Source organism: Trichomycterus rosablanca, chromosome 1, assembly GCF_030014385.1.
Source record: "Trichomycterus rosablanca isolate fTriRos1 chromosome 1, fTriRos1.hap1, whole genome shotgun sequence".
NCBI classification, from domain to species: Eukaryota; Metazoa; Chordata; class Actinopteri; order Siluriformes; family Trichomycteridae; genus Trichomycterus; species Trichomycterus rosablanca.
In genome coordinates, this window is record NC_085988.1 from 23,277,845 (window position 1) to 23,296,714 (window position 18,870).

At 40.3% G+C, this 18,870-nt stretch overlaps 3 protein-coding genes across 3 annotated transcripts in view; 2 read left to right on the plus strand and 1 right to left on the minus strand.

Moving 5' to 3' along the window:
* hmgxb3 (HMG box domain containing 3) overlaps window positions 1-9,620 on the minus strand; it is a 29,957-nt gene extending 20,337 nt beyond the window's left edge. The window contains exons 1-4 of the mRNA XM_062994702.1: window positions 9,462-9,620; window positions 6,859-7,021; window positions 4,531-4,705; window positions 4,010-4,438 (exon numbers count right to left, since the gene is read on the minus strand). Of these exons, the coding sequence (XP_062850772.1) occupies window positions 4,010-4,438; window positions 4,531-4,705; window positions 6,859-7,001 (747 nt within the window). The 5' untranslated portion in view covers window positions 7,002-7,021; window positions 9,462-9,620. The remainder of the gene's footprint in view (window positions 1-4,009; window positions 4,439-4,530; window positions 4,706-6,858; window positions 7,022-9,461) is intronic.
* Window positions 9,621-10,934: 1,314 nt separating this feature from the next.
* On the plus strand, window positions 10,935-14,778 carry LOC134307310 (SLC35A4 upstream open reading frame protein-like). The gene is made up of 3 exons (XM_062990459.1): window positions 10,935-10,957; window positions 13,044-13,142; window positions 14,575-14,778. Exons 1-3 carry the CDS (start codon window positions 10,943-10,945, stop codon window positions 14,773-14,775), a joined length of 315 nt encoding a protein of 104 aa, XP_062846529.1. The 5' UTR covers window positions 10,935-10,942; the 3' UTR covers window positions 14,776-14,778.
* A 267-nt stretch (window positions 14,779-15,045) lies between these two features.
* On the plus strand, window positions 15,046-18,272 carry slc35a4 (solute carrier family 35 member A4). Its single transcript, XM_062990440.1, has one exon. It carries the CDS (start codon window positions 15,084-15,086, stop codon window positions 16,062-16,064), a length of 981 nt encoding a protein of 326 aa, XP_062846510.1. The 5' UTR covers window positions 15,046-15,083; the 3' UTR covers window positions 16,065-18,272.
* Window positions 18,273-18,870: the final 598 nt, after the last annotated feature.

Consider the following 18,870-nt stretch of genomic DNA (forward strand, 5'->3'; position numbering starts at 1 on the left):
CCATGCAGACCAATTTGATGTAGTGTGCGGCGTATGGTCTGAGCACTGACAGGCTGACCCCCCACCTTTTCAATCTCTGCAGCAATGCTGACAGCACTCCTGCACCTATCTTTCAAAGACAGCAGTTGGATGTGACGCTGAGCACGTGCACTCAGCTTCTTTGGACGACCAACGCGAGGTCTGTTCTGAGTGGACCCTGCTCTTTTAAAACGCTGGATGATCTTGGCCACTGTGCTGCAGCTCAGTTTCAGGGTGTTGGCAATCTTCTTGTAGCCTTGGCCATCTTCATGTAGCGCAACAATTCGTCTTTTAAGATCCTCAGAGAGTTCTTTGCCATGAGGTGCCATGTTGGAACTTTCAGTGACCAGTATGAGAGAGTGTGAGAGCTGTACTACTAAATTGAACACACCTGCTCCCTATGCACACCTGAGACCTAGTAACACTAACAAATCACATGACATTTTGGAGGGAAAATGACAAGCAGTGCTCAATTTGGACATTTAGGGGTGTAGTCTCTTAGGGGTGTACTCACTTTTGTTGCCGGTGGTTTAGACATTAATGGCTGTATATTGAGTTATTTTGAGGGAAGAATAAATTTACACTGTTATATAAGCTGCACACAGACTACTTTTCATTGTGTCAAAGTGTCATTTTGTCAGTGTTGTCCCAGTGTTGTCCCATGAAAAGATATACTTAAATATCTGCAGAAATGTGAGGGGTGTACTCACTTTTGTGATACACTGTATATATATATATATATATATATATATATATATATACAGGGGTTGGACAAAATAACTGAAACACCTGGTTTTAGACCACAATAATTTATTAGTATGGTGTAGGGCCTCCTTTTGCAGCCAATACAGCGTCAATTCGTCTTGGAAATGACATATACAAGTCCTGCACAGTGGTCAGAGGGATTTTAAGCCATTCTTCTTGCAGGATAGTGGCCAGGTCACTACGTGATGCTGGTGGAGGAAAACGTTTCCTGACTCGCTTCTCCAAAACACCCCAAAGTGGCTCAATAATATTTAGATCTGGTGACTGTGCAGGTCATGGGAGATGTTCAACTTCACTTTCATGTTCATCAAACCAATCTTTCACCAGTCTTGCTGTGTGTATTGGTGCATTGTCATCCTGATACACGGCACCGCCTTCAGGATACAATGTTTGAACCATTGGATGCACATGGTCCTCCAGAATGGTTCGGTAGTCCTTGGCGGTGACGCGCCCATCTAGCACAAGTATTGGGCCAAGGGAATGCCATGATATGGCAGCCCAAACCATCACTGATCCACCCCCATGCTTCACTCTGGGCATGCAACAGTCTGGGTGGTACGCTTCTTTGGGGCTTCTCCACACCGTAACTCTCCCGGATGTGGGGAAAACAGTAAAGGTGGACTCATCAGAGAACAATACATGTTTCACATTGTCCACAGCCCAAGATTTGTGCTCCTTGCACCATTGAAACCGACGTTTGGCATTGGCACGAGTGACCAAAGGTTTGGCTATAGCAGCCCGGCCGTGTATATTGACCCTGTGGAGCTCCCGACGAACAGTTCTGGTGGAAACAGGAGAGTCGAGGTGCACATTTAATTCTGCCGTGATTTGGGCAGCCGTGGTTTTATGTTTTTTGGATACAATCCGGGTTAGCACCCGAACATCCCTTTCAGACAGCTTCCTCTTGCGTCCACAGTTAATCCTGTTGGATGTGGTTTGTCCTTCTTGGTGGTATGCTGACATTACCCTGGATACCGTGGCTCTTGATACATCACAAAGACTTGCTGTCTTGGTCACAGATGCGCCAGCAAGACGTGCACCAACAATTTGTCCTCTTTTGAACTCTGGTATGTCACCCATAATGTTGTGTGCATTGCAATATTTTGAGCAAAACTGTGCTCTTACCCTGCTAATTGAACCTTCACACTCTGCTCTTACTGGTGCAATGTGCAATTAATGAAGATTGGCCACCAGACTGGTCCAATTTAGCCATGAAACCTCCCACACTAAAATGACAGGTGTTTCAGTTTCGTTGTCCAACCACTGTATATACAGTGTATCACAAAAGTGAGTACACCCCTCACATTTCTGCAAATATTTCATTATATCTTTTCATGGGACAACACTGACAAAATGACACTTTGACACAATGAAAAGTAGTCTGTGTGCAGCTTATATAACAGTGTAAATTTATTCTTCCCTCAAAATAACTCAATATACAGCCATTAATGTCTAAACCACCGGCAACAAAAGTGAGTACACCCCTTAGTGAAAGTTCCTGAAGTGTCAATATTTTGTGTGGCCACCATTATTTCCCAGAACTGCCTTAACTCTCCTGGGCATGGAGTTTACCAGAGCTTCACAGGTTGCCACTGGAATGCTTTTCCACTCCTCCATGACGACATCACAGAGCTGGCGGATATTTGAGACTTTGCGCTCCTCCACCTTCCGCTTGAGGATGCCCCAAAGATGTTCTATTGGGTTTAGGTCTGGAGACATGCTTGGCCAGTCCATCACCTTTACCCTCAGCCTCTTCAATAAAGCAGTGGTCGTCTTAGAGGTGTGTTTGGGGTCATTATCATGCTGGAACACTGCCCTGCGACCCAGTTTCCGGAGGGAGGGGGATCATGCTCTGCCTCAGTATTTCACAGTACATATTGGAGTTCATGTGTCCCTCAATGAAATGTAACTCCCCAACACCTGCTGCACTCATGCAGCCCCAGACCATGGCATTCCCACCACCATGCTTGACTGTAGGCATGACACACTTATCTTTGTACTCCTCACCTGATTGCCGCCACACATGCTTGAGACCATCTGAACCAAACAAATTAATCTTGGTCTCATCAGACCATAGGACATGGTTCCAGTAATCCATGTCCTTTGTTGACATGTCTTCAGCAAACTGTTTGCGGGCTTTCTTGTGTAGAGACTTCAGAAGAGGCTTCCTTCTGGGGTGACAGCCATGCAGACCAATTTGATGTAGTGTGCGGCGTATGGTCTGAGCACTGACAGGCTGACCCCCCACCTTTTCAATCTCTGCAGCAATGCTGACAGCACTCCTGCGCCTATCTTTCAAAGACAGCAGTTGGATGTGATGCTGAGCACGTGCACTCAGCTTCTTTGGACGACCAACGCGAGGTCTGTTCTGAGTGGACCCTGCTCTTTTATAACGCTGGATGATCTTGGCCACTGTGCTGCAGCTCAGTTTCAGGGTGTTGGCAATCTTCTTGTAGCCTTGGCCATCTTCATGTAGCGCAACAATTCGTCTTTTAAGATCCTCAGAGAGTTCTTTGCCATGAGGTGCCATGTTGGAACTTTCAGTGACCAGTGTGAGAGCTGTACTACTAAATTGAACACACCTGCTCCCTATGCACACCTGAGACCTAGTAACACTAACGAGTCACATGACATTTTGGAGGGAAAATGACAAGCAGTGCTCAATTTGGACATTTAGGGGTGTAGTCTCTTAGGGGTGTACTCACTTTTGTTGCCGGTGGTTTAGACATTAATGGCTGTATATTGAGTTATTTTGAGGGAAGAATAAATTTACACTGTTATATAAGCTGCACACAGACTACTTTTCATTGTGTCAAAGTGTCATTTTGTCAGTGTTGTCCCATGAAAAGATACACTTAAATATCTGCAGAAATGTGAGGGGTGTACTCACTTTTGTGATACACTGTATATATATATACAGTGAGAAATAATTGCATATTATGTACATATATATATATATATATATATATATATATATATATATATATATATGTACATAATATGCAATTATTTCTCAGTCTATTTATTAGGATTCAATCAGGAAATACAGGGAATTTGTATGCAGTATTAACAATCTGAATAAGTCAGAAGATAGATAGATAGATAGATAGATAGATAGATAGATAGATAGATAGATAGATAGATAGATAGATAGATAGATAGATAGATAGATAGATAGATAGATAGGAAGGAAAACATTGCATGGCGGTCAGACCAACATTCTTACATGATTGGGTATGATGGTGACCATATGAGTGGTTTCTGCTTTGACCTGTGGCATCACTGTCCCACTGGCACACCTATCCTCTGATTTCAAGATGGTGGAGTGAGAACCATGTGGAAACATCAGAAGTCTTCCAGCTGAAGAGTTAACTCCCTGAAGAGCTGCAGATCTATTTAATGACACAACTGTGCCTTTCACCATATGATCTTTGGCGACACATTGCTCCACCAGCTCCACCTCACTGCCCAGAGTCAGGGGTTCCTGAGGAGCATCCTGCTTGAGAGGATCAGCCCCACTTTCTATACAATCATCCACAGAGGCTTGAGGTCTTTTCTCTTGGGCTGAGGTCTTCGGGAGGAGGATGTAGTCAGTTCTTGGTCGAATTTTGCGAAAGCCGGGAACGTCTTGTGATGACACAGCTGACTGGATGCTCTGTTGAGAGATTAAAATAGGGGATTTTCAGACTTCAGTTGAAAATTCATATATTTATAGTATAAAAAAGTGTATTAATAAGCATCGTTTACAAGGTCCAAGCCGTCTTTTTCCATCTTGGCCCTCTCCAGATAATACGCCTTATCAGCGACGTTGAGCCTCTTCCAGCTGTCACTGATGCGCTTGTTGATCTCAGACTGCGGCATGTCAGGATGTTCTTGCTGCAAACTCTGATGCACATCAAAGTAGTACAGCAGGTAACCAGACCTGCAGATACAGATATAAGTACAGTACAGATGTAGTTGCAGGTCGATTTGCCAGCACAGTTGGATGAGTGATAAAGTATGCTAGCTCACTACTGCTGAGATGCAGGGATCTTGGGTAAGAATGTGCTCAGCTGTGCTGTCGGCTGGTCAGGCACTACACTAACACGACTGGCTAATATGCTGGTGGGAGATGTCAATGCTGTATTTTTGCACCTTACTCTTTTTATATCTCTGCTGCTATAAAAATCCTATGCTGCTAACTGTATACCAGAATATGTTTTCTACCTCACCATGTACTGGCAAACACTACATTTGTCTCTAGTCTCGCCCCCCTTAATCCCTTCAGATTTAAAATGTCTCTTGTATTTATTGTAGGTCTTTGCATTTATTGTACTGGTTTTTTTTATCTGCACTGTGCATACTGTATTGTTTTGCACTTGTGTTCTGTGTTGCACCTTGTTCCTGGAGGAATGTTGTTTCGTTTCAATATGTACTTGTAAATAGCTGAATGACAATAAAGCCTCTCTTGAACTCTTAAACTTGAACAAAACAGCCTAGCCATTGAGAGGTGCACTTATCAGTGTGCTTTCAGCTCTCAGTGCCAGTCCCAAGCTCAGAGGAAAATAGGAGGGTTGCGTTAGGAAAGGCAACCTATGTAAAAACTGTGCCAAGTCTGATATGTGGACCCAATCTGCTCCTAAATATGGAATAGGTCAAAAGTTTATTTAGTAACCGCCGTGTGCAGCATGGACAGCAGGGCTGTAAGTGACTTAATAAGCTCCTGGTTGGTTGTCACAGGCATCTGGAGCCGTGCTGACTGCAGTGCATCCCACAGATGCTGGAGGGTGTGTAGGGGAGGATCCATAGAGCGAACACGACAATCAAGGTGGTCCCACAGATGCTCAATTGAGTCAAGTCTGGGGAATCAGGATGCCAGGGTAGTACTTGGAAGTCTTGGTCATGCTCTTCCAACCGATGTCATACATTTCTAACGCATTGTCTTGCTGGAAGATCCCATCCGCCCCAGGAAAGACAATTTTACCCATGGTACTTTTACCCATGACAGCAAACAGAGATATATGTGCAGACAGCCTATCGCACACCTTATACACCCACAAAGCCAGCACACGAAACATGACTTTATTCATAAGCTACGCGCTGCCCCCGTCAAAGGTGGTCATAATAATGTGACTCGACAGCCGCTCAGGTGGCGCAGCGGTAAAGTACGCTAGCTCACCGGAGTTGGGGTTTCGAATACATCGTATCGAATCTCAGCTCTGCCTTCCGACTGGGCTGGGCGGCTGCATGAACAACGACTGGCTGTTGTTCAGGGTTGTTAGTCGGATCATAGGTCCTCATAACTGGTGCGACTGCGGCCCCTGCTGGCTGACTGATGGCGCCTGCACAGGGCTGAGAAATAATGCTGATGAGGGTGTGGCCCTCCGTGCACAGTGCCCGTCAAGTGTATGAACTCGACTCGTGCAGGTGAAGAATGCACTATCTGTACTGACTGCGCGTACCGCAGGGGGCGCATGTCAGTTGAGACATAAAAATTGGGGGAAAAAGAGGGGGAAAAATATAAATAAATAAATAATAATGTGACTCGACTTTGTAGCTTAGCTACAAAAATAGATGCTACAAAGTCAATGAATCAGCTTCTAAATGATGTATAGCTACCTGGACAGTGCCAAGTGTTTAAGCAGCTTCTAATTCATGTCAAACCTCTTTTTTTATTACATCTGGGCATCTAGACTAACTTCATTTGAGCCAGAGGTGATCATATGTTTTTAACCCAAACATAAAATAGAGACAACTATGTCTTCCATTTATGTATTCCATGTACTTTTTCATCATAACGCTTTAGTGTCAGTGCAATAAATGTTGACAAACTAGCCTTGTGTTTATGGGCACAGAGAAGTTACCAGATGTAACTTATTACTGTTGATTTATGCTGCATGTTTTACCCAGATGGCTTTCAGAAGTCCCACAACAAACCAAAAAGGACTAATACATGTGAATGATTTTAAAAAGACTCAGAGATGTTCGAATGATTTAGCCACAGAAAATAAAAGTTGCAGCCAAAACCTTATCAAAACAGAAATGCCCCTTATAATTGGATGTAAACTTCTGATTTCAACTGAAGACAGGTGTTACCTGGGTCGTTTGGGTTTCTCTGCATGTTCTGTGCTGCTTCTGCTCCTTCTCTTCTTCTTTGCTGAAGGAAGATCCACTACATTGTAACAGCTCTCTACCTCCTCAATCACCTTCAGCTCTGTCTCTTCATACATCGCCTCCATCACTGGACACTGGATGGTTTCTGTATAAATACACCAGTTGCCGCTCAGTTCTATGTGTAACATGATTGGAATGAAGCTGTTATTTCCAGGTTCGAATCTCAAGAGATGCTACTTGCTGGACAGGCGTCTACACAGACATGATTGGCCATGTCTTGAAGGGTGATGGTGGTTTGGCCCTGCAATGGATTGGCACCGTGTCCATGGTATTTCTAGCCTGCGCCCCGGTGTCTTTTATTTGTTTTGACTGCTTTTTACTGGTCAGGAAAGTAGGTCAGACAGCACTTGGAAACACCAAGACATACAACCTGGACAAGGTGCTAATCTATGACAGGGCACACTCAAATGTACAGATTTGACTACACATACCTGGTGGCAGCTTAGAATAGCCAATTCACCTCCTACATGTCCTGTAGGGCAAAGATTTATAACATGTAGTATAGTAACTGACTATAGTTTAGAGAATCATATCAGTCATGTAACAAGTAGGCGTGAAGAAACAAGTTTGTTTATTAGGATCACAAGGTTATATCAAACACAGTCTTGGACAATTTAGTGTCTCCAATTCACCTCACTTGCATGTCTTTGGGCTGTGGCAGGAAACTGGAGCACCTGGAGGAAACCCACGCAGACATGGGGAGAACATGCAAACTCCACACAGAAAGGACCTGGACCGCCCCACCTGGGGATCGAACCCAGGACCCTCTGTGAGGCAACAGTGCTACCCATTTAGCCACCATGCCGGCCGAAGAAACAAGGGGTAAATTAGGACCTTTTGTAATTTTTAGGCCTCCACTGTGCACCCAATGGTCATAGCTTTGACACTAACAAGAATGTTTGTTTAAATGTTTTTGTACAATTGAACCAGATGTATAAAAATATTTAATTGCTAGGCAGATAATTTAAACAACATTTTAAAAAATCATATACTTAAAAAGAACTACATATTCTAAAACAATTATGATTAGAATAAACATATTTCTTAAGAGATTGGTTGGTTGGTTACATATTCAATATCAGAAACAGCTTCATTCTGATCAGAGTTGAGGTAAATAATATCTGCTGTATAAACTTTGTAACCGAATCTTAATCATATTTCGAATATAATTTCATTTCTTTGGAATGTCATTACATGCTGTATCCCAAACTATCTTAAAATAAAAAAATAATGTATTCCCAAATACATGGTTCAGTGGGCAGCACTGTCGCCTCACAGCAAGAAGGTCCTGGGTTCAATCACCAGGCGGGTGGTCTGGGTCCTTTCTGTGTGGAGTTTGCATGTTCTCCCCATGTCTGCGTGGGTTTCCTCCGGGAGCTCCGGTTTCCTCCCACAGTCCAACATGCAGTCAGGTTAATTGGAGACACTGTATTGCCCTATAGGTGAATTGGGGTGTGAGTGTGTCTGCCCTGCGATGGACTGGCGCGCCATCCAGGGTGTCTTGCGCCCATTGAAAAGCTGGGATAGGCTCCCGCTCTGACCCTAGTTTAAAAAAATGTAATAAAAACAAGCTGTGATGTGTGAAAAAAGAATGTCAAATGTCAAATAAAGGATTCTATTTTAATTGGTTGGGTAACTGATCATAGTATTGTTTAATATCTTACATTATAATGGTATAAACAACCAACTTTATTTTATTATGCAATTTGTAAACAGTACTAGAATTAAAGTTTCTCTGGAAAAAAAAATACATTTTATTACTACAAATAGGGTGAATTCTGTTAAAAGAATTATCAAAGCAACTGCCCAAGAATGAGGACTAAAATGACATGAGCAGGCCTGTGTGTTTATATTTCTTCTGTTAGTCATGTTATAGATGAGTTCACTTATCATTTACTTTACATTTAATTTTTACTGTTTTTAAAGAAAATATGGCAAGACCATGGTAAGCCTTGCTAAACTGCAACCATCACACACTGTACTTTGTCCTTTAACCACTAGAGCTGGGGGTTTTTCACACATTTCATGCACATTAATCAATTATCTGACCAACACTGCTGATGATCTGAATAATGTGGTGTACAGTACAGTACACATGCAGGCCACTCAATAATCCAGGACCAACTAATGTAGTTAAATACAAAATTAATAAAGAGGCACTGTTCCAGCCCTGTTTTAGTAAAGGTTTTAATCATTATTTTTCTTGAATTAAACTGTCATTTGTGTTAAATTTCACTCCATTCTCCTGGTAATAAGTTACACAATATCAGCACAGCATGAAAGCACACCGCCTGAGCTCAGACCGCTTTCACTCAGTCTGAGCACAGGCTTTCCGTAATACAAATGACACCATGTCTCCCTATATAAGCACACTACATAGTGTGTAAAATATCTGCTTTTACACTCAATATAGTGCACTGAAGAGTCAAACACATAGCGGTTTGGAATTCGGCCTCGATGCGTCGCCTTACTGATACTGTTGAACACGAGTTATCCAATGAGAGACGGTCTTATTGCAACCTTACCTCTTTCACTCTGCCGATCCGTACAGAATCTTCCATATCACACAAAAGCCTGTTTAACCACCTCAGTACACATGCTGCGTGTTGAAATGAGCTGTCTGGTGCATAATTTCACAAATGAAGAAAGACGCTTTTTCAGCTTTCCGTTCCCTATGTTTCATTGCAAATGGCGCATTGTTGCTAAGGCTTTCATCCAATCCAGTGACGCGATGAATAAATAACAGCCAATCATAAGCGGTGTTTTAAACACGTGAATGTTTTGTTGAGTGTCTGCAACAGGAACCGACAACCAAATGAAATTTAATAGACAACCACATTGATTATTATTATTATTGTTATTGTTATTATTATTATTATTATTGTTTTGTTATTCTTATTATTATTATTTTTAGAAGTATTATTATTATTGTTATTATTATTGTTATTATTATTATGATTATTATTGTTTTTATTATTGTTATTATTATTATTATGATTATTATTATTGTTAGTATTGTTAGTATTGTTATTATTATTATTATTGTTATTGTTATTATGATGATGCTTATTATTATTATTATTATAAATTATGTTTTATTGTGAAAATCGAACATCATTGAAACACAAATCATTTACATGGACACGCAAATATAACTTTTATAAATTAATTTTTAATTGTTTAATGTGAAACCGCAGTCTCAAATATAAATCAGCACAAAAAACTAAATAAATAGTAATTATAATAATAATTTTTTTTTTGTTTGATTTGGCTGGTAACATTATAATATTATATAATTAATTATAATGTAACATTAAATTAAAAAATATTTTATTATTCATTTTATGAATAGTACTAGATGTTTCACTTGTCAAAACTGTTGACTGCAAATAGGTAGGGAATGTCTAAAGAACAAATTAAAGCACAACTGTCAAAACAAATACCAAAACAACTGCATAAGAATGAGTCTTGTTTATATTGCCCCTTCTAGTCATTTTATGGATAAATGTTAATTTCTCATTCACTTCAACGTAATCCTTACTGTTATCAAAGAAAACATGACAAACTCAGAGTTTAATGTAAAACGGTGGTCCCAAATACAACATAAATATTGATATAAAAAATAGACAGAGGGAGAGAGAGACAGATAGACAAGAGAGTAAACCACAAATTTCGGTACCCTTTAATGGATGAATAGAAATGATCAGATGACGCCGACCCAGCTTTAAGATCATTATACGTATGTAGTATATATTATAAAGTGAACTAATCTTGCAAATTTTTTGTAACTTGTTTTGTGTTTAAGGTTTTTAACCGATGGCATTGTAAACCGATCACATGAATTTCTGAAAATCTCTTAAAACTGGAATTGGAGTCGACTCTAAAATAAACTCGGAACTGAATCGGTTACGATTGTCAGACAGAAGCAGCTGCGTGACCATTGAGTGAGAGTCAGACCAAACTAACCGATCACAGATGTCGTTCGGCAATAACACGAGGAAGAAGTATGGCGAATGACAAGGTGAGAGAAGAGTGACTTTACACTTAATCAGCTGCAAAATCTGCACATTATAACACGTTCTTTACTTATTACGTTCTTCAGTCATCTGACGACAAGATTATTTCTATGGAAATCTTTTACCATTAAGAGAATGTTATGGTAGTGTTGTAAGTGGTAACATGGTTGGTTATTTACTGTGTGTTCAGTGTTTATAAGATGTACAACTCCTACACATTTATAAATAGAATTTCATATTTACATGGATTGAGGGTTTCTATTAAACTAAAAGTTTCAGTCATTGGATAACTAGTAAGTTTTGCTTTACTTTAGCTTCTTTTTTTGGTACCACCAGCTTTCGTTATTCAGTTTTAACCAAGTTGTTTCGTGTAGCAGAATTCTTAAGTCCATTCTTAAGACTTTAATGCACGTATACATGTATTTATACATTTTATTCGCCTCAGTTCAACTGACCAGCCGAATAGAAATAAAGTGGTACCTTGTAACTCGACGTCCCCTAAACTCGATGCGGTAAAACGTCATCAAAGTGGGAATATGAGACGAATAACATCAAATCCACTCTGTGTTAAGCTGTTCATTCCTCACTGTATCACTTCTAAACTTGTGTTATAGCGGGGGGTTCTGAGAAATTGTAAGAATCAGCTTCTCCAGGTCTAAAACGCTTATCGTAAAAAAAATAAGTTACGGTTTTATTGTATTTTTATATTAATTGTAACTGTTCTTCACTTGTATTTCAGTGTTTTATATTATATTTGTGTTGTTTTCAGTGTATAAGTGTCAAAAACAACCCCAGTATTTGACATTAGCCCAAAATACACTGCCTGGCCAAAAAAAAGGTCGCACACACTAACATTTCGTTGGACCGCCTTCAGCTTTGATTACAGCACGCATTCACTGTGGCATCGTTTCCACAAGCTTCTGCAATGTCACAACATTGTAGTAGAATATGATACAATGTATTGATATAACAATATACAATCTGTATTAAGCCTGTCTTTGAGTGCACAGTTATGACAAATAAAATTCACATTCTTCTTTTTATGCATGTTAGATTGTGCCTTATCAGTTGAATGATAGAGTGGATGAAGAAATAAAATGATTTATGTGGTATTTTCCAGTAGTAGGATATTATGTAAATACTACAATGTCACAATTATTCAACCCCTACATGGGTGGCACGGTGGCTCAGTGGGTAGCACTGTCACCTCACAGCAAGAAGGTCCCGAATTCGATCCCCAGGTGGGGCGGTCCGGCTCCTTTCTGTGTGGAGTTTGCATGTTTTCCCCGTGTCCACGTGGGTTTCCAGGTGCTCCGGTTTCCTCCCACAGTCCAAAGACATGCAAGTGAGGTGAATTGGACTGTGTTGGATATAACCTTGTGAACTGATGAATCTTGTGTAATAAGTAACTACCGTTCCTGTCATGAATGTAACCAAATACGTTAAAATCCTAATAAAACAAAACAAACAATTAATCCCCAGTTGGGGTGTTTCGGGTCCTTTCTGCCTGGACTGTGCATGTTCTTCCCTTGTCTGCGTGGGTTTCCTTTGAGAGCTCCGGTTTCCTCCCACAGTCCGAAAACATGTAAGTGAGGGGAATTGGAGATACAAAATTGTCCAAGACTGTTTGGATATAACCTTGTGAACTGATGAATCTTGTGTTACGATTAACTACCAGTTCTGTCATGAATGTAACCAAAGTCTGTAAAACATGATGTTAAAATCCTAGTAATAAGAATATTTAATTGCTATATAAAATTGTTGATCTTTGTCTGTATAACCTAAAGTTGGATTACAACATGAATAAATCATTGGGAACTCAATAACAACCCTTTATTTGCTTCAGCTTCTACTATATGAGCATTACCAAGAGATTCAAGTGTTCAGGGTGTGTTGAAACCATGGATTAAACTAAGAAGTTGTCATAAAAGCTGAGAGAAGATAATTTCACTGCAGGCAGTTTCTGGTTTAAAGTGTTCCACCAGTCTCAGTTTTACTTAATTAAACCAGCTTTTTAAGAGCCCACGTGTAACAGGAAATTGTTCTTCTGGTTACATAATGCAGGTTTGACATTTTGGCTTGTGTTTGCAGGATCCTCTGAGCCAAGTCAAGGATCTAGCACTGCTCAAAGATCAACTTGCAGACATCCAGAAACGAGTGGAGAATGAAGTGCAGGCTGGAATACCACAGGTACTGCTGAATTTTGCACTTAATAGCCCGCTTGAATTTGTATGTAATCTTACTAGAGATGATGGCTTATTTTAATAAGATCTGATACCCTGCCAATTGTCTGTATTATTATTGATAGATAATCTAGCTATATACTTGTCTGTATATTGTCTGTATATTGTAGAGAGCTACCAACAGCCAGAAACAAATTCTGATTCAAATAAAGCTGATTCTGAATTGTCCTAAAGTTTTGAATGGAAATGTTTTAAGTTTTAAATGTTTTAAAAGCTGCAGCATTGGTCATATGAACCTGGGTTTTTCCAGTTTCCTCCCACAGTCCAAAGAAGTGTAAGCTAGATAAATTGGAGATACAAAATTGGCTGTGACTCTGTTTGACATTGAACCTGAACTGATAAATCACGTGTAACCTGTAACTACATGTCCATGGATGTAACCACAGGTGTAAAACATGGTACTGGATTTACAACAAATGGTACTGGATTTACAACAACCCTATCCAGTATGTCACAAATGGTACTTTTTATATCATCGCTTTTGATGTTGCTCTAATGCTGTACTGCTAGAATTTGTCCTTTTAAAGCCATATTTAGTCTAGCATTACCCAAGTCATGCTTAAGTTAAATGACTTGAAGCTAAAATAATAAGTAGGAACTAATTAATCCAGTTTTTTGTTTATTTCAGGCCTTTAGGTTAGGTCAGCAATCAGAGTTGTTTTGTTGAACTGTTTGTTCAGTGTGATCAGCAACACATTTTAATCAGGATTTATGGTGCTGGTTTTAAGCCATGCAGTTCTCTATCCCCCCAGTCTAGACACTGTAAATTCCCTGTTGCATATTGCGATCCCCTGTCATTTGCACCACCCCACAATTTTTCAAAGCGCTGCCAATGAAATGAATTGTTTATATGACGCAATCAAATGCAAAGTGAAGCACAGACTTGGTGGAGAGAAACTGATTCTCACTGTTTTACAAACCCTGAACTGTTGAATTCGACCTTAAATCTGGATTCTTCAAAAAGTTTCCACACTTTTTAACTCTATTTATTAAGAATTTTAAAAACAAATGACATCACTTTTCTACACAGTTACCTTCTGATGCATTTTTCCCAGTGTCGTACCAACTTTTCAATGCCATCAGCAAAAACTGTTTTTGGTTGAACGCGTAGCCACTGATGCACCTCTGCGTTCACATCATCATCACATGAAAATCTTTTTTACCATTAAAGCTTCTTTGAGCGTCCACAAAGGTGGAAATCAGATGGCACTAAATCCGGACTATAAGCTCTCTCTCAGTCTCTCAGACACGACCAATTACTACTCCTCCCTCCCTCACCGTTTTCAACCAAAATTTAAAAGTGTGGAAACTTTTTGAAGATCCCTCATAGCATTTGTAAATCGCAATTATTTGTGACTTTGTTTTGTTTTGTTTTGCAGGGCGGTTCACTGTTAGCTTCTCCGTTTCTGAAGGGTTTCCTGGCTGGTTATGTGGTGGCCAGACTTCGTGCCACAGCAGTTTTGGGGGTTGCTTTGGGAACCCTCACCGGCATCTATGCTGCACAAAACTATGAGGTGCCCAACATTGAGAGAACCATTAAGGACTATTTGAATTCTTTGAAGAAAGGCCCCGGTAATTAACATCAAGAGAAAGAATTGGGGGAACAATTGACTGTTGCTGTCGGTATCTGTAGTGCAATTTTAGGTTCGATCTCCATTTCCTAGACTTATTAGTGCTGTGTTGAGACATACTTTTAAGTGTTTTGTAAACTTAGATGGTAGTACAATTGGTTTATTTAAGTGCTTGTTTTTTTCATTTATTTAAATATAATCACTTTCAGCCTGCCTTAAAATCCTGCACACCTTTTCCTCATCGTATTTACACTGTTATATAATATGGAATTAACAAACAGTAGGAATAATTAATTCAATTTGGGATAAAAACAGTGATGATCATCATTAAAAACATTGATTCTGATCAAACAGTTCCTCCTCCTACTAGGCATCGGCTACGCTGTGCTCGATGGGGCCTTCTATCATCTCTCCTCGTCCTGATCTATGGCTCACACGCCCCTCTTATCGCCCTGACCAAAACCGAGGGCCACGTTCCCTTCAGCTCTTCGTCCTGTGTCCTTCTGATCGAATTCGGCAAGCTGCTGCTTTCTCTTGGTGCTCTGGTGGCATCGGGAAACGTCCACGCCATCTGGGTTTCTGTATCCTGGATCGCTGTGGTGCCGTATGCTGTTCCTGCTTTTCTTTACGCTTTTAATAACAACCTGGTGGTGTTCATGCAGGCGTACATGGACCCCAGTTCATTCCAGGTCCTCAGCAACCTTAAGATCGCCTCCACCGCTCTGCTCTATACCACCTGCTTGAGAAAAAGGCTGAGGCCTGCACAGTGGATCGCCCTGATGTTTCTGATGGGCACTGGTCTGTTGCACAGCTACAGCAGCCTGGATCCAGAGAGGTCAGGTGAGTTGGAGGAGAACCTAAAACCCAGGCTTCATATCACCACATGGGGTTTGCTGCTGATGCTCGTGTATTGCTTCATCTCAGGTCTTGCTGCAGTCTACACTGAGAAAGTTCTGAAAAGTCAGCGTCTACCCCTGAGCCTGCAGAATCTATTTCTGTATATTTTTGGTGTGGGGATCAATCTGGTTTCACATTTCTCCAGCAGTGGTGGAGAGAGAGGGTTTCTAGAAGGTTATTCAGCACTGGTCTGGGTTATCATAGCAGGACAGGTGGCTAATGGTCTTCTAATGTCTGTGGTAATGAAGCACGGGACTGGAATCACTCGACTCTTTATTATCTCCTCAGCTATGCTGGTAAATGGAGTTTTGTCCTGGGGGCTGCTGGGACTGCAGCTCACACCATTTTTTGTTCTGCCCGTGCTAATGATTGTAGTGGCTGTCTACCTGTATTATAGGTAGTAAAGCAGGAAATATTGTCAATATAGAAGAGACTTTTGGATCACCAGAATTACCAGATTACCAGAGTGCTATCTGTAAAAAATAGGAAAACGTTTTAGCAATGCTTAATGAAAATTTACTAGCAATTATTTATAGCCTTGAGTCCTTACACCGTGTCTAAGACCTTAATTCATTTTTAGTCTGGTCTTTATCCACCCAGCAGACTAGTGGGCAGTTTTGTCTGCTGCAGGCACTGCCAATTGTGCCTGCTAGAGGTGCCCAGACGACCGGTAGCAGAGCTGAGATTCAAACTTGGAGAGTTCTGATTCCCAGTGCTGATGTGCCAGTGTAATATCAGCACGTGACTCGCAGTGCTCAAGACTAGCCCACGTGCGAATCCACCAAATAAGAGCAAATACACCCTTCTTGGATGCGATCAAGGTCCCCAGCAGAACTTATCGGAGAACATTAATTTCTGTGTTCTTTACACCATAGTTAACTAAATGTACCAAGCAGATGGCTTTATTGACCGCTGGATGACTAGAAGAAGAAGAACGCCTTTATTTGTCATTTATACATATACAGGTGTACAGTACAACAAAATTCTTTCTTCGCATATCCCAGCTTGTTTGGAAGCTGCGGTCAAAGCGCAGTGTTAGCCATTGTACGGCGCCCCTGAAGCAGAGAGGGTTAAGGGCCTTGCTCAAGGGCCCAACAGTGGCTGCATGGCAGAGCTGGGATTCAAACTCTCAACCTTTCAACTAGACTACAAACTAGTCTTGCTTTTTTGTAATGGTGGTGAAAAAATGCATTGCTGTCTGTGCACCTTAATTGTGCATGTACATCCAAATATAGCATACAATTACTCAAATCCTGCTCTTCATAAGTGAGGGGAAAGGATTCAAAATTTGCCCTCCAGGGTATGCCAGTGAATGTGTTGTGCCATGTGCACACCTGACCACTGATGTTTACCTGAAATAAACAGTAAGCAACATGTGCTCATCCTAGAAAAATGTGCTTGTGTTCTCTTCTAATTTCTCCTAATAGGAGAGAGGATTATTTTACATTTTTTACCCCACTGTTCCCACTTATACCTGTACACACCGAGATCTGTCAAACCAATCACTACAGCTGACCTAGAAATGACACATTTGTTGTGCATAGTGTGATGCTGCACTTTATTTCCATCAGCTCTGAACAGAATAGTTATAATAGCCTTTGATAGTCAATATTAAAAACTATGTAATTGAAACCTTTTGTCCCAAACTCACTGCAAATAGGGGGAAATGCAGTTCAAGTTGTCTGATACCAAAAGCTGAGATATTTTCTGCAGTTGGAAAAGATCATGGAATAACAGTGTCTTTTTTTTCTTTTAATGTTACTTTTTGTATACAGTCTTTAGTTTGGGAACACCTGGTCAAACGCTGTGTTAAAATAGGTATAGGTATAGAGTCCCTACAGTGAAGGTTCAGATGAAGAACTAATACCATGATGTTCAAAATGCATAAAGTGTGTGTGTGTGTGTGGCATACTCATTTCTTTGAGATAACCAACAGATGGTACTTGAACATTCTTGTTTAATGAGCAATAGCAGTGCTATACAAGGAGGAGGGATAAAATGTGGCCTTTGCCATAGTATTTGCACATTAACATTTTTTACCCATCAATCTTCACTAATTCACTCATAATGACAAATAGTAAAAAGTGTTTATAGTCTATAAATCTACAGTATAAAGAATTTTTTTAATTTTAAAAGTGACATTTAAAGTAACGTTAAGTAAGTAAAGTTTTTACTTGGTTATGGGTGACTGTGTAGATTGTGGGGTTAAAATAGCCATTAAACAGATTTGAAATCAAACCCACACTACAGTAAAGTGTGCAAAAGGGGTGAAGAGATAGAGAGAAATGTTGCAATTTGGCTTAAGGGGTTTCCAAACATTTGCACAGAAACTCCTTGTCTATTGATAGTTTAAACATTGTGACTGAATAAAGTTTAACCACACTATACTTATTATATATTTCAATATTTTGTTGTTATTGTATCATTTATTGTGTGTTGTCATCTCATATGTCACCAAAGAACCAACAACTGATATAAATCATGTTGTTAATGCTAAGTGCCATCAGTCATGTTACTGCTGTACTTTATTTTTTCTTTTTTAAAGGTACAGAATTGTGTGTAGTTCAGAGAAGTATTTAAGAAATCCTGAAATAAATATTGTGAACGTGCATTATGGCTTTTGTATTTGTTTATTTATTTATTAGGATTCTAACGTCATGTTTTTACACACTTTGGGTGTGTTCGAAAACCTAGGGAGCTGCCTTGCTGTCTTACTGCCTAAGTCAGGTTATTCGAATGCGCTACTTAGACAGCAATTCCATCGGGTTTCGCATTTAGCATCTTGCCATTCAAACCAATGGGATGAGGTGGCACAGCGCACTAGCATGTCAACTAACATCTCGCTTCGTGTACCGAAAACGGTTAAATTCGCTGACAAGCCCAAACTTGCAAATCAAAACACTTGTACAAGTTTGTACAAGTTAAAAATCAATAATAATTTATTCACGTTTGAAAATAACTCCATTCGTTTCTCCGCCCCGTCAGCCATGGTTTTTTTACTTTTCTGTGAGAGAAGAGCTGTCGCACTGAATGCTGGGATTGCCTTGATCACTAAGGACACTTCCGATGCTCTCTCGTTCTTGAGTCAAAATAACATTGAAATTTTAAGATACCTAACTAGTGAGGATATTAAGGCATCTAGGATTTCAAACAGCCTCCTTCTCGGGAGCGCACATAGGATGATGTAAAATGCTGTCTATGTAGAGA

What these genes read in the sequence shown, in the direction of transcription:
- slc35a4 (XM_062990440.1), top strand. Translation starts at nt 15,084, where the DNA reads ATGATCATCATTAAAAACATTGATTCTGATCAAACAGTTCCTCCTCCT.
- LOC134307310 (XM_062990459.1), top strand. An exon ending in TGCAGGCTGGAATACCACAG is followed by an intron (nt 13,143 to 14,574) that starts GTACTGCTGAAT and finishes TTTGTTTTGCAG; the next exon opens with GGCGGTTCACTGTTAGCTTC.